At 39.8% G+C, this 15,978-nt stretch overlaps 1 protein-coding gene across 3 annotated transcripts in view; it reads right to left on the bottom strand.

The window, feature by feature from the left end:
- LOC106958774 (kazrin-like) overlaps positions 1-15,978 on the bottom strand; it is a 55,161-nt gene that overhangs the window by 5,937 nt on the left and 33,246 nt on the right. Inside the window, exons 3-7 of one of the 3 annotated variants that reach the window (XM_015050858.1) lie at positions 5,127-5,263; positions 4,602-4,772; positions 3,332-3,415; positions 2,128-2,317; positions 61-197 (exon numbers count right to left, since the gene is read on the bottom strand). In XM_015050858.1, the coding sequence (XP_014906344.1) occupies positions 61-197; positions 2,128-2,317; positions 3,332-3,415; positions 4,602-4,772; positions 5,127-5,263 (719 nt within the window). The remainder of the gene's footprint in view (positions 1-60; positions 198-2,127; positions 2,318-3,331; positions 3,416-4,601; positions 4,773-5,126; positions 5,264-15,978) is intronic. The other 2 variants (XM_015050859.1, XM_015050860.1) reach the window with 2 other exon arrangements.

Here is a 15,978-nt window from a genome sequence, read left to right as displayed (position 1 = left end):
GTTACTACGAGAGCAGAACAGGTGATCACTTGGGAGGGCGCAGAGGCGGGCAGCTCTTACATTGCAGAGGGAGTGAGTCCGGTGACGAGGCGAGTTTATGTCGCTGGGCGTCGACGACCGATCTCCCTCCACTGCAGAGGCGTCAGAGATGATGGAGGGCTGACGCGAGTGGATGGGGCTCACTCGCACCGCAGCCACTAGACGGGACAAGAGGGGAGAGAGGACAGGCTTACCTTTGTCTCGGGAGTTTGGGGCACCAATGGTACAAAATGGAGGGGAGGGGGGGAATGAAATAAAATAAAATAAAATATGGTGGACCCTCAGTATCAGTACAACACAGCAGAATAAAACTTAGCTTAAAAATGAATGGAGGAAGAAAAAGAGAGTATATTTTTCTAACCAGCTGCAGTTGCTAAGCAACAGGGAAACAGCTTCACAGAGGTTTAGAGAGCGTGTGCCCGAACCAATGAGACTGATACATAAAGCACAGCCAATTGCAATGCAATTTGGAGTTCGTGACTGTTCCCACATCTTCCCCGTCTTCTTGCGTTCGTCCGCGACTTCCTCCAGATGTCCCCAATTAGTTAGCAACTGGTGCGTGGACCTACGGCTGCCATTTAAAACAATGCATTTTAAGGCTTTTGTACAGCTGCGAGGCTAATTTATGCAGCGTTTTCTCCACTTTATTGCTTTCTTCTATGCTTTTTTTTTTTATGTCGGAAAACATTGTTTGGCAAAGCCCGTAGTTACGGCTTTCCAAAAACATCAGACTTTGTGTGTAGTAACACATCCTTTAGTGGAAGCTGTGGGACATAGGAATTCAACAGAAACTTTACTCTTACAGCAACACAGAATGTTTTATTCTCTCACGAGACTGATGATAAATATGCTATTAGCAATATGCTCGCAAAGTAAAGGGAAGGAAATAAAATATCACAGCTAAGAATGGAATGTCCAGTTGTTGTTTTTTTTTTCTATTTAAGCACACCAATGTTATCTGTACAGCACTGAGTTAGAAAAGTTTAAAAAAATGGGCTGTTTGTGATATTTGTATTGGATTATGCCAAGTAATCATTTAGATAATTGTTGTAGTATTTACTGAAACTTTTACCACAAAACCAAGATTAAAATTTCTCTGACAAAGAGTGACGTATATGTCAGAGATCAAAATACTGGCAAGTCAGTGAAGGTTGTCTGCATATGTATTTATGTGCATTCAGATATCCTGAGTGAAGTTGTATTTTGGTTTTGTAAAAACATAATAATTAATTTATTAAAAATATGTTTTTTTTTTTTTTTGCAAGTCTCTCAACACAAACTCAGTTTTACGGAGGAGTGAAGCTGCAAAAACTACCGATATACTTTCTGTCTACATGATGTAGAACTGTAGAATTGAACTCCTCAAGAAAAAGGAATTCAAATTTCAAATGTGATTTTGCAATACCTCTAGAGAGACAATATCAGAACCGCCACTGAATCCTTATTTTTTTTGTGTGTTTATTTACAAGCTGACTAAGGATTGACAAAGAAAAAACTGGAGTAATGGACCTCAAGGTGTGTTTGATCTGTTCACTAATTTTTGCTTCATAAACGTTTATGCAGTTCTCCATACTGGTAAAACTGAGGGCATCCTGTTGCACATCTCTTAAGTACTCAGTTTTAGAAATTGTGCTCTATTTTGTTGGGGGGGCGGGTAACTCCAGTGCAGCTTTGTTACAGTGAAACCCTCGCATATTTTGTATTTGCATTAAAATGTAATTAAGTTCTAATTATATTAGAAAGCGGCACTCAAATCCGCCATTCCTTTTAGACTAATGCTTACAAGTCATAGGAGATCCTGTTTCTTTTTCGACTCTGACAAAGACGAAACCTGAAAATGTCGACATAAAAATTCAAACACATATTCCATTTAGGACTGACCACATGCACTTAACATGCAACTTATTTTTGGCTGCCACCTCAGAGGAAATAAAGCGCATGGCATAACACAGCTGGAACATCATAATATTTAGCAGATGGCGCGATTTAATGCGTAGAGACCAGCTTCACGTGAGCATGCAGTTTGTAAGCGATGGGGCCACAAATCTCAACACGTTTACGAGGCAATCTGCCCTCGTGTCGGCCTACCTTGTCTGTCAGTGGGATGGCCCGTGTGGACGTAGAGGGTCTGCTGACTTTGCCTGATGGCGGCAGTCAGGGGAAGATCCGCCTGCATCACCCACTCCTGGTTGTTGCCATTGACGACCGCCTCCGTGGGCATGGCCAATGAGTGACGCTTGGGCACATCCTTTGTCAGCGTGGCTAGTGACTGTTTGGCCTTAAGGAGATAAGCAGACACACGCACATGTTCATGCTGCACAGCGTCTGGTTCCCTGGCTCCCGTTACCGTTATTTGTGCGCCCTGTTTCACTCGCAGACATGTTACGCATCCAGAAAGCCACAACGAGTTTCCCCAACGTGTTAGTGCACACAGATATGCGAGCTTGCCTCCTGGCTCGTCATGCTGCTCTTGTATCTGGAATAATCTGTCCATTTTCTCATTCTCATTCTTTTTTCCTTTGCAAAATCTCTCACTCTCACTCCTGGGAGTGTTAATGTTTTGTTAAAACCAAAACATTAACAAAAAAAAAAACAAAAAAAAAGAGGGGGAAGAATAGTGATAAGAGGCATGAAGCTTTTGTTGCTAAGAGGGCGGAAGCTGGAGGGTTGGTGTTGTGCAAAAATAAACCAAGAAAATGAAAAACAATTAAGTCTTTCTATAACTTTAATGAATATGTTTGCTTTGAGGCGTTTTTTTTCCCCCACACACAACAATGAGCTTCTGCAGCCTTAGAAGATATGCTTTCCCCCCCCCAAAAAAAAATATACTCAGAAGAAAAAAATATTCTTTCATTTCCCCCCCCCCACCAGCCTGTGTTTTCCGGTTAGCTGTGACATGTTGCCATTTAAAAATCGCTTCAAATATTGTTCACCGCAATCACATCTAGTTTAGTGGTAGTCAAACAATTATCAGTCACTTTTCTTTTTTTTTTTTCTTTTTTTTTTGACATGCAAAACTGGATACACTGAAAAATGTTCAGCGCAATTAGATGTCAGAATACAGATGAGCTTTATCGCATTCAGGGTGATCACCGTTATAATCTGTGACATTTCCCATGTTAGGATCACTGGGGTCAAACAAGGGGATTACATATATATAAAAAAAGAAACGTGCATCTGAGGAGAAATGCTTCCCAGAAAATCAAAACTGGGTGACAGGTAGGGGAGATTTCCGGGGAGAGTTGGGATCAAAACAGGTGAAATTTATTTTCAAACTGTGGGCCTGTCTTACCGCCGTGACCCTAGGAGAGTAGTCCCTGTCCACAAGCCGCTCAAACACCCGGAACTCCGTTCTCTGATTGACACAGTTACTCATCTGGGGGGGGGTTGGAGACATGAGGAATCGCTGTGTTGCAAATTTAAACATTTTTTTTTTTGTTCGTTTTAATCAAATGTTGTACGTAAAACACTGCATGTGACAGACTATACACAGCACTCTAGCACTTCTTTAGTATTTAATTCGTGCTCTGAAATCATTTAGTATATGCCTACTAACACCATGAAATACAAATCTGTATAAGGAAAACATAATGTAGTGGTAAAAGTAATGAAATTGTCTTTCTGTTGCTAATGATCACAGTGCCTATAAAAAAATTAATATCTTGTATGAATAAGGATTAGGGCCACTTAAAAGAAAATCTGAATTCTGAGAAAAAAAAAGTCAGAAATCTCAGATTAAAGTCCGGTTTTTTTTTTCTTTCTTTTTCAGTGGCCCTAATCCTCTTCCGTACTTCTCGGCATGAACTGGTGTAAGACTTAAGAAAATGAATTACAGCAAAACTGAACAGCATGACCTTACTGTAATCAAAACAGAAAAGCAACAATCATGTTGCTGCTAATTTTATGAAACATATCGCTCATTACAGGTATGACATAAACAGTTTTTATAGTCTTTTTTAAAGAGATAAACAGACCTAATCATAAAAAAATAAGCATTTGAGTCTGTTAAGTGAAAGGAAAGTGTCAGCCTTGTTTTAGCAGGCGGCGTACAGCAGCAGGTTGGGGAGGGACAGCAATGTGTTGTTTTTTTTTTTTGTTGTTTTTTTTCTGCACTGTTATGATGGAAAAGCCAAAGCCCCTCCTCCACTTCACATTGAAATCATGGAATAATCTGTTTTCATTTAGTAGATAGGAGCAAAAAATGCTACAAATAGAAGCTAGAGAGCTGAGAGTTTAACTTCCTATAAATGACACCGAAACATTAACTATGCTTGTCAGGCAATTTCTTAAGTCAATTCATAAATTCAGCTGTGGAAGAGTGTAGGAGGAAAAAAAAAAAAAAGAGTCTAGTTTGGCAAAGCTAACTAGAGTCTGGCTTCTTGTTACTCTTTATATCAAAAAGTCTAAATACAAACAATATTTCTGCATCTACATGACTATGTTCTCTAGAAAACCTACCAAAATGAACATTTTTATTCAGTTTGTCGCTCCACTATAGATTTCACTGCCTCATCCTGAATGCCTCTTTCTGATAAACAACAATGTCAGCTCCTCTGTCTCACCATGGCGAGTTCAGCCTCCAGCTCCTTGATGCGGTTCTCCTTGAGGTCGAGCTGGGAGCGCAGCATGCCCGTGTGCTCCGTGGCCTCCTTGGTCTGCCGTCTCAGATCCCACTTCTCCCTCTCCAGGAGGTCTTTCTCCTTGGCCAGAGCCTTTACTGCGTCCTCGCTCTCCTGGCAGACACACAGATCCTGATGGATTGGTTCACATGTAAAGCCCTACCGCACGACTCGCGTGTGGGAAAAAAGCAACTGGAATGGTCTCGTCACTCTACACGTTTAACTGGTTTTAGTAAGAGAAATAAGAGTATCGCCGTTCATCTGCGCACACTCCCCCTCAAATATTGGCAAACAGAGCAAGGGCTCACTGATTTAACTGTCAAAGCTTCACAGATGCAGATGATATCGATCATCTTTACCTACGAGGCGTTTTTTATGCAATGCCAAGCCAGTGAGCACAACAACTAAAGTTCAAACATGTACGTTTGTCAGCCAAATGCGCCGTGGGAGTCTATGAGCATGCCATACTTTCCTGTGCTGCTCGTAGTTGCGTATGAAGTCCCGAAGCTGCTCCTCCCGGCTCTCTAGTGTGGCATAAAGCTGCTGCATCTGGTTCACCAGGTCGGCCTTCTCCGCCTTGAGACGTTTGCGGTCCGACTTCATGGCTGTGTTAAATAAAGAATGGAGAAAGAGAGAGAGAGAAAGAGAGAGAGAGAGAGATGGAAAAAGTGACTGGATTGTAAGTGAACCCCGGAGATCTTTAGAAAGATTTAGTTTTTGGGCTGTCCACCATTTACATTTTATAAATGGTTACAAGGTGCTAGTAATGTTTTTTTTTTTTTTTTTAATCATCCATCTTTATGTGAGATGCTTTAATTGTGTTAGCCACCATCACTTTTTTACTACTGCACTCATGTAAGGAAAAGCTACTAATGTCCACTGATGACTTCATTTTGGTGAAGTTCAGTAAATGTGAAATACTTTCCCGGTCCTATAAGATCACACACTCACAACACACAACCCCTGATTGGTGGTAAAATCCTGGAGCCTCATCTCTAAGGTTGAGTCCGGCCATCCGACAGCACTTTGTACACGGCTCATATTTTGTGAGTCCAGGTGAGGGTCAGACCGTAGGCAGACTAGTAAAGCAAGAGTTTTGCTATTTATCTTCACTCTTTCTTTATCACAATGGACCAGAGCAACACCCACATCCATCTATTCATCTCTCGCTCCATCCTGCCATCCCTAGAGAACAACACAGCAAGACGCTTCAACTCCTCTGCAGAGAGAAAGACCGACTCCGTGCTCAAAAGGAAGCTGTCAACATTTTCCTGGTAAGACCAACAACATTAGAACTGACCAGGTTTGTTAAATATCTGAAAACGATTTTTTTTTTTTTTGTACTTTTCGCTGACCTTGCTGAGTTGATTTTAAGTCGCTCACTACGTTTTTCAGTCAGTTGGTTTTAGTTTGATAACATTATATTCGTTTCTTTTCATTATGCGTGTACTTCTTTATTCCCGTTTTAATTATTTATGACGTCAGTCTTCCCACTCAGATTTCTGTAAACCACATCTGGTTATATCTGTTAATCACACATTTCAGTGAATTTTATTTTTTCCATGCCTTGCCGTTGTTTAGCTTATAATGTTTTTTTTCTTCTTCGTCGTTTTGTGGCTTGTCTTTGCTTCCCGTTTCAGTCTTACATGAAGCGCTTAGTGGTGCCCTCCTTGTGTAAGAAAAGTGCTCCATAAATTAACTTTTAGTCTGATTGATAACAAAAAAGGTTCTTGAGCATCTTCCTCAAATCCAGAGAAATAGTCTCTTTTATGAGCAAGTGCAGTTTACAAACTCCGCCCTCTCTTTACCTGTAGTAGGAAGAACATGAAGCTCCTCCAGATATGAAATGCTTGTGAAAACCTTCCTCTGGTCCAACATGGCCGCACCTTGGTAAAGAGGAGAATCGCGCAAAAGCCCTTGTGTCAATCTGTCCTTCTGCTGCTGCCTTTGGAAGAGACTGGGACCTACAATTCATCTCTCTCTCTCTCTCTCTGCCACACGCAGACTGTAATCCTCTGGCACCGCGCCCACGCGTCGTCATAAAAAATTACAGTTCGCAGTGGTTATTCAGAGAAGTGCTAATTTTCTCAAAGACTACATCTCCTCCGTCTCTCCTCCGCACCGCTCTCTGTTCCCGCTTTCTCTTGATCTGCCTCCTTGTGCACAGCTGTTTAGCCAGACTGTTAAAATGTATTTCCTGTCGGACGACAACCATATTTGGCCAATTTATAGCCTTTAGTGTAAGATTTGTATTTCATCTTCACTTGGACATCTGGTGGTGGGGCTTTATATTTTATAACAGTACACGTTTGTTTATTTTTTTCCCTCTTACTGCTTACCTCCCTTATTATTCTCCAACAAGGCAGTTCTCGGTAAATAAATACATCAAAAAGCTAAATGTGAAATAGTACAGAGAAGTTCTGCTTTAGAAACATAATCTCTTAAGCAAAGCGGAAGAGCAGTTGTTCCAAGCGGATTTCTTTCCTTCCAACCCTTTCATATCTCTCTCTAACACTCAGTCGAAATGGCGGAATCCAGCACCACGAACAGACCACACTAGCTGGCAAATGAAGACAAAAACCATCCCTCACTGACCAAGAGAAACAGGAAACCTCACAGCACCTGCCTCGGGGAAATGAAATGAAAGCTGTCTTTGGGACGAGCCAAAAACTCCGCCGCCGCTCCACATCCTGCACCTGTGACAGCTTGGCAGCGACGACGCTCCTGGTGTTGGATGCAAGAAAGCACTCAGTGTGACTCTGTGAATGGATCCATTCACTGCAGCATATCAAACACCTATTAGATACCAATTAAAATCTGTCAATAAACACTTTTTGTGTGTGTGTGTGTGCTTGGTTTGCCCCGGAGCTCAGTCCTGTTGAGTAATATTTATTAACAAGGGAGAGACGCGGAAGCTTTTGCACGTCTCTTCTCTCCGACAGTCATAATTATGACTGGCGTGCGCTGCAGTCGGTCCAACTCTTTGAGAAATAACACCAAGTTGCGGCTGAAGTTAATATGTCTGGATGTGGAAGAAGACGGCGACGTGAACAGGAAGCAGAAAGAAGAGAGATGTGCACGCGCTGACCCTTTTCTGCATACAAAGGACAACCCCAGTTTGGTTTTGGTCAGCAGGCAAAATACTATGTTTGACAGAAAACTAACACCCTTGAGTGTAATTACCAGCTGAAGCATGGTGGTGGCAGCATTATGCTGTGGAGATGTTTTTTTTTCCTTTCAGGAGGAACAGGGAAGCAGGTCAAAGAGGATGGATGGAAGTAAATAATGTGTATATTTTTGTGAGCAGAACAGATCGATGTTTGTACATCTGGATCCAACAGACAATACCTTAAATTTATAAACAGAACTAGTGTAATTTAACTCAATAACTAAGAGATTTAATCAGCCTCCTCGATGGAGCAGAATATTCAAGTTTCATGTAAATCAACACACAATAATCTGCCTTTTTTAATTATTATTATTTGGGATTCTTTCTCAAAAATGTCAACTCCTGCTTTTCTGCAAAACAGCATGCAAGCGCCGAAGCGGAAAACTGCTCTCGCCTAAAAATAGTGGAGTTTACAGCTCTCTCCAAAGTTTACCTGCTCCCATTATTCAGTGTTAACAAATACACTGAGCTGTATCATGCTCTCCTGACCCGCTCTCCTAGATCTGCATAAGTGGTTATCAGCTCGCCGCGCAGAGGCTCTTCTGCCACCAAATCCAAAGTGCTTTGCCTTATTTTAATGCGAGACTCTAGTGGTCTAGTGCTCTGAAAGCTTTTTGCCCACCGTGCAGGAGCACGGTGCTTTCCTGCTGGAGGACTTAATAAATGAGCCAACTCATTAGCTACCGCACAGAAGAGGAGGCTTTGTCAGTCTGTGCTCATTTTAAAACTTAGTTCAATCTGCGGTTTCCAACATTTTTATGTCTTTGTACACGTTGTGCTCGATAGTTTTAGTCAGTGTAATAAAATAGACATATATTTACAGTAGCTTTTAAAAGTATACAAACCCCTGCTAGAGGCCTCGATAGATAAAACCTTTTCCTCGTGTCATATTCGTCCTGTAAAACTGAACTGCAAAATAAATCTGTCAGAAGGGAGATGAATAAAGCAGCTTCAAGAACCAGATTGCATACAGTTTGAGTAAAACATTCTCCATTGATGTTAAGGGAGATTTCAAACAGAAAACGAATAATAACGTCTGGAAACCAAACTTCTTAGTCCAGCCATATGGAAATTGTCACATGTCACATGAAATTCCTGGTGGCTTCATCAGAGTTCCTTTCTCAGCACACTTCCTGTTTCTGTCACATCTTTTCATCAATTTTAGAGAAATCCCCAGTTTCTCTCTGTTCTCCCATATCCCCTCCGATAATAATTGGTGACAGCCTGTACTGCACCATAGTTTATATATAATCCTTTGGATTGTATATACACTTCCTGACAGATACTTTTGCACAATGAGATCATTCGGATCCTTTGAAAGTTCTCTGAGAACTATAGGTTTAGCTACAGGAGGAAAATGATCAAACTGGTGAAAACTGTGAATTCAAGAAAACTTTTGCAGGATTTAAGGTCGTGCATGAGCAGCTTTCCAGTCTTATTTACAAAACTATGCTACCAATGTTTCATGCATTTAACATAGGCAGAAAACATTTTATCCAGTTCTCCCATCCATCCATGCAAACTCGCTTTTCCTTGCAGGACTGAGGTCTCCAGCTGTGATTGGACGAGAGGCGGGTTATAACCCTGACATCACATTCTCTGACCTTTCTTTGGATAAGATAATTTGTTCAATATCTACAATTTCATTTGAATAAATAAATCACAAGTGACTTATAGAGACAAACAAATAATAATCTAAAAGATGAAATGAAGTATGACACATGCATTGTCACATTCTTCCAATTTTCAATGAGCATCCATTACGTGGTTGCGTGATATTTGTATGAACCAAAAGGTGTTAAATGGTATTTAGACTGAGAGAGAGAAAAAGAAAACATCCATTTGATGAATGCTTATTTTATGAGGAAGCAAATCACCTCCTGTTTGCAGGTCCACAGAGTCTGAACCAACAGCAACGACATGATATCCTTTTCACATCCCACTCACTGCTTCGGCATGATTCAATGACGGGGTTCATTAGCATGTGTTTCCTATCTATTAGAGAGCAAATTAAACTAAATTTGAGCCATGATTTTAACAAAAAAAATGTTCCTGCCATTCAGTTAAATGGCAGGAACCCACTTTACTTACTTGATGGACCAGTTAAATAGTTCTCATATTAAACAAACAACAACAAAAAAAAAGAACAATATTTAATTAAAGAACATTATGTCTTAAATGAAATCATAGGGGCCACATTTATTGGCACCTCTAAAAGTTAATTAAAAAGGTGTACCTGAACATTTTCTTTTATTCTACTGAGTGTTTTAATTGTTCAAAGTGTCTATTAAGCTCAATTTTTAATCCATGACTCTGTTTTTACACACCGAGTGTAAATATGAAGGTCTGTTTTTCTTAGTAAATTCTGAAATATGATAAAGGCAAGAAAATATGACATTCAAGTAAAAGGCAGTTACATGTTAATCTTCAAAAGCAATAGAAAAGCAGCAGAAAAGTTGTAATCAATTAAAACCGTGACAAACATTTCCCTGACAGGTTTTACACGCAACTGAGGAAGTGAAGAGGGAAGAGAGGAGAACGGATGTAGATGCATCTCCAGTTGGTCAACAAATTAAGCTTATGGGTAAAATATTGAAATAGATATCAAACATACACAATTAAACTGATTGCATACTTTGTGGAAAAGCCTGTTTTGGTTGTGACAACTTAATTTGTCTCCTACATTTAGAATCGGTCGTCACATGAATTGCTCAGGTGTGAATATGGACCTGCTCTTCCACATAGACGCTTTCAGATCTTAAATGATCTGAAGTTCCTCTTAGTGAACTCTGACCTTCAGTTCCTTCCACAGACATTTAGCTGGACATGTGTCTTGCTTACGCTTTTAAGCTCTTCCTTGGAAACCACTTAAGGGTTTCGTGGCTGCGTGTTTCATGATCACGTTCATCATTAATTCACCATCAGATTCTGATCTGATTATCAATAATGCCCTGGTAAATTTCACCTTCCATTCTTCCTTCAATTATATGTGAACTGTCAGTACTGTATGCCATAAAACATTCCACTCCACAAGCTTTATTGTCGGCATGTTTTTTTGTTTTTGTTTTTTTTTTTTGAGCCGATGTGTGAAAAATCTTTTCCTCCAAACGTGACGTGTGTATCGGCGTCCAAAGAGTCCAGCTTTGGCGTTAATCTGACGAGACTACATTCTCTCAGGGTCTCACTGGCTTGCGCAGATATTTTGTAGACAACTTTAAAAACAAGTTTCAACATGTTTTTTTTTTTCTTCAGCAGTGGGGTCTTGTTCAGAGACCATTGCCTTTGAATGCATTTTTTGTTTTCACTGGATAATCTTTATCTGTAACTTCCAGGTCTGGGGCTCTTTGTGAGAGCTTCATGCCTCCAGTTTATGGTAAAATTATATTTGTTTGACTTCATATACTGCGTTCACGGGAGCATTCACTTATAGCTGCGTTCAATGCCGCTTTAACCAATGCCAATAGTATTTAGCAATTTTGATGTTGTTGTTTTAACAATTGCAAAACTCTGTGCAGAACTTTTTATACATCTTCATATAAAATCGGCTGACACTGAAGACACTTTTGCAAATGCCAACAGAAGGCTGGTTTCCTGGCTTTGTGTGTCTTCTTTTCTTCATCTAGACCACAATACTGGGCAAAAGTAACATACACAAAGAGTTTGTCAGATGTAAAATCAACCGTTTTTTATTTTTATTTTACATTTATAATGTAATATTTGTTAACTATAAAATCAGTGGGTCTAAATCCTGTTGAAAACCTGTGAACCTGAATAAGTGGCTAGGCTCAGACTCTGGAGAGAGGATCTAGAAAAATCCTCCGGAGGATCTTTCTGGATCACTCAAAGTTTCCTCTCTCCGTATGCTTCAACTCTGTGAAATGTTTTAGGTGAAGAACTGAATTTGTCCCTGCTGGGAAAATGGGGTTATGTGAAGTAATTAAAGCACAGGTGCAGATAAAAGTGGCTGCAGAGATTTTTTGGAAAAAAAAACAAAACAAAAAAAAAACACCTTTATTTCTTTAGGTAAGATAGTTTGACAAGAAGATGAGCTTTGTTTTTTGTTTTTTTTTTCAAAATGTTCATCTTGCGTGTATGATGCTGCACTATAAGGCTTTTTATGCATTTTTAGCACATCTTTATCAAAGGTGTCCATAAATGTTGATGGCAGGAAAGTGTATAGACAACAGTGAAATTTGAAACGCAATTTTACCTGCACTTCAACACAGAGCCTTGTAATTACACGCTCAGGTCATCAAACTAAATCACAAAGACAGTCATAAAATTTCCTTGGAAAATGAATGAGAATGCACTCCATACTCACAATACTCCATAAAACTTTGATTCTAAAGAAAAACAAGAGGCTTTGACTCAAACTCCAACATAATTGTTTCTGGTGAGAACAAAAGAGAGAGAAGTCCATTGAATGCGGTTCGGGTTTTTAAATCTCCCCACTGAATACTGAAGTGGGAACCTTGTGGCAGCACAGAGATTTCACCTCCTCTCTTCCTCTGTAAAACCGACCTCATGCACCGGCTGACGTTGATTCATTTCTGGTGTGATGATTGCAGGTGGCCTGACCTAATGAAGCTGCCTTTTCAGCCTGACTTCTTTTCATGCGAAAAGAACAGACTCGACTGTTCGTAGCAAAGAACACGCGTCTAGTTTGAGGAAGAATGACGTCACAAACCACAAAGAGTTGTGAGGCTGTTGAAGATGTGAAGAAGAGCAGTGTAAACTCAGAAATGATTTTTTTTTTTTTAATTGAAGCTGCATCAGAGCCCACATTAAATGCAGCATGCAAACACCCAGGAGAAGATAACTGGCTCAACAATCGTGGCAGAGTAATTAAGGATCCCTTTTTACACTTGCAACATTGGGAATCATTATTCAGTTAATAACTTGGAAAACAAAGTTCTATAATCTGATATTAAATTTATTCTAATGGTTCTGTCATTTTCTTGTGAATGCTTCTGTAAATGCTTCTTTTTCTGATCCCGAATGCTCCATGCGTTGCCTAAAATAAAAGCTAGCAGGTTTAACTGAGGTGCTGAAGTTCAAAGTTAGCTATTATCAGTGTCTGTCATGTTTCTAACATTAAGACAGAAGGAGCAGGGAGACGCTGTTTCATCTGTTTGACCTTTCGACCTTTGTCTGCCCTGTAACTGTAACTGTCGACAGCCTTTTGAAAATCTCAGAGTTAAGGTAGGGTTGTAAAGGCTTATGGTAACACACACGAAAAGCGCTGATTTGTCTTGCGAGCCGCACTAATGGTGATGCACACTAATGCAGCAAATCCAGCTTGAAATGTCAGCTCTGTAATCATTTTGTCTTTTTGGAAAACATCATGAAACCCTGGCCTTTTTATTTGTTCTTTTGGAAGTGCATTTATAATTTTTTTTTATTTTTTTATGCAGATTACACAGACTGTATCTGTGCAATTTACTATGCCTTATAAACTGACCAGGCAGAACCTGGTATCTGAAAGTCGACGCTTATAAAACGGCTACAGAGTTTTGAACAGCACATTATCTGAATGTTATTAACGTGCGCGTGGTTTTGCAACAAATTTCAACATCGTCAGTCAAGTTGCTCTCTAGACATTTTCAGACATTCTAATATGTTTCAGTAAAATGCTTGTAATGAGGTAATACATCTCAAAGCATACAGAAAATACCCTGTCAATTTTTGCTTCCGTTTTGATTTACCATCTGGATTTCGTTTTCTTTCCTTCGTTCTTTTTTTTTTTTTTAACTAATGCTACATTTCAAAGTAAAAGTAAACAAACATGCAGTCACTTTCATTATTTTGGCTTAACAAGCCAGACTAAAATGGCTTACGCATTCACGGAAACTCTCTTGTGTCTCTGCGTTTAGGTGATTAAATATCTAGTGAGACGTGAGATTTGTAGTGAAGGACACGTTTTGGAGTAAAGTGGCTCCAAACGCAGCAAGAAGACAACACTTTGATGATATGTAGCTGTTTGCTACTTTCATTCATGTTCAAAATGATCGGGGGGGGGGATGTCAATTAGCTGAGGGGAAAGTAGATAATTAAAAGCACTAGAAAGGGCCAACTACACTTTGAAATTTCATTAAAAGACTCTTTGATGAGGAAATCTTAATTGGAGTTGTGAAATTTTTTTTTTCACTTCAGGGTTCACAGATTGTCAGCGCTGCGTTGTTTCAACGTCATGTCGATTTTTACAGGCAAAATAACAAAGGCTGCAATTTTAAGATGTTACCAGTCCTCTGAATCGTGGCAATGCACCTCACCGGCCAGCATCTGGTTTGCAATAGCAGGCATCATTAGCACTTCAAACGACGCAGGTTTTGGCAGAATAGAAGACAAACTGAGGGATAGAGGAGAGAAATGGGGGGGAAAAAAATACAGCAATAGTGTGGAAAAATAAATAAAGAAAAACTCCTGTTCTTCCGTGGATTGTAGTTTTTGTATTTATAGTGGGCCAGAAATTGAGCTGCAAGCCATCTGAACCGAGTTAGGAATAAAGCTGCTGTGAACCTATTTCAAGGTAAATAGGTTTTATCCCAGGAAACAGGGATCATAAAGGATACATTTGTCCACCTGAGCTGTAAATCTCTGCAGCTCACCTAAAGTTACCATGGCATCTAGGAAGCTTTTCTGACAGGCCAAACCAGAGGAGCATCACTTTTGGAGCTTAGAGGTAAATCTATGTCTTGGTGATCTACCATTTATGCCAGAATCTTTAATTTCAGGGCTGAACGCTGCTTTGGAAAATGTTCAAAGCTTGGGATAAAATTTAAACTCAGCTGTTAGTTTGCTAATCTCCAGTAAGCCTTTAGGTCTTCACTGAGCAGCTATGTCTATACTGGAGAAAATTTATTAATCAAGGATTTCTGAAGGCAATGAATTGTATTAAGTGAAATAAAAGAGTGAGAAGGCCTAAACTCAAAACACCTACCATGTTTTTAGATTCTTAATTGTAAAGAACTCTGTAAACATAACAATTATTCTTATTATTCCACTTCACAGACTTTATGTTATTATAAATGTCTGTCAGAAAAAAAAAATCACCATCAAATATACTGAAGTTTGTGACAAATCATGGGAAAGCTCAAGAGCAAAAAGTAGAACCAAAAAACATGCACCAAAAAAGGCAGACAGAAATGGGAACTTTGCCTAAATTTTCAATTTATGAGCCCTCCCCCCCCTTACCAAAAAAAAAAAAAAAAAAAAAAAAAACGGGGAAAAAATGCTGCTGTTTCATAGCTGCCTTAAAGCAGTGTCTTTAAAGTGTGCAACAATAAAATCTCTCAATTAATGAAGATTTAGAAAGACTGAAACAGCTCCTCCTGTTCCCGGCCAGTTCAGGAGAAAAAAAAAACAGGAACATAAATAGACGTATCTATTGGTGCCTCCTAAATGCAAATGTGTGTTTGTGCATGAGTCACGTTCTGGCCAATGTTCAGCTTAAACATCGGCTTATTGTCTACGCCAAACGGGTAAACAAGAAAACTTTAGTGACGCAAACATTTTCTCTTTTAAGCTCACGTCCTTTCAGTTTAACCCTGATAGAACCAACTTTCAACATCTCAACCACCAATTTCCTTTTGTTCTCTCTCATCCCTCTTTTAATTGCTGAACAGATCCACTAAGCTTAACGTTCCTTGACCTTGTAAGTCAACCAAAGTCCCCTTTTATCAAGCTTTTATTAGTGGTTGATTACTGTCACAGCCTGCAGGGGCTGGCAGGCTTTGGCCTTCATTAAAAAGTCTGAGTCACGCAAATGAGGGTACCAGGGCTGCCAGGAGTCTGCTGAGATATTTAACCATCAAAGTGGGAGCAATGCATATTTATCTAACGCATGTTCTGTCCTGCTCTCCATCCAGCCCTTTGTGTTCATAGTTCAGATCCTCCAGTCTCGCTGGTGTCGAGTGAAAATGTCGCAGCAACAAAATCTCCTGACAGCAGGTCGTGTGTTTTTTTTTTTTTTTTTTGCGCGATGGCGTCGCTCTCCGCCTCGTTTCACGGGTGATATTTTCTTTGAAAAGAATGATTCATTGTCGTTCTGATGACATCTCTGCTTGAAGCCCCGCAATCCACCGAGCAGCGCCTGGCAGAAACTCATTTCTTTTCTTTTTTTTTTTTTTTTTTTTTTTTTTTTTTTTTTTT

Source organism: Poecilia latipinna, unplaced genomic scaffold (genome assembly GCF_001443285.1).
Source record: "Poecilia latipinna isolate Pla-1442-1.1 unplaced genomic scaffold, P_latipinna-1.0 Scaffold1015, whole genome shotgun sequence".
Classification (NCBI taxonomy): Eukaryota; Metazoa; Chordata; class Actinopteri; order Cyprinodontiformes; family Poeciliidae; genus Poecilia; species Poecilia latipinna.
This window is presented reverse-complemented; position numbering and strand designations above follow the sequence as displayed.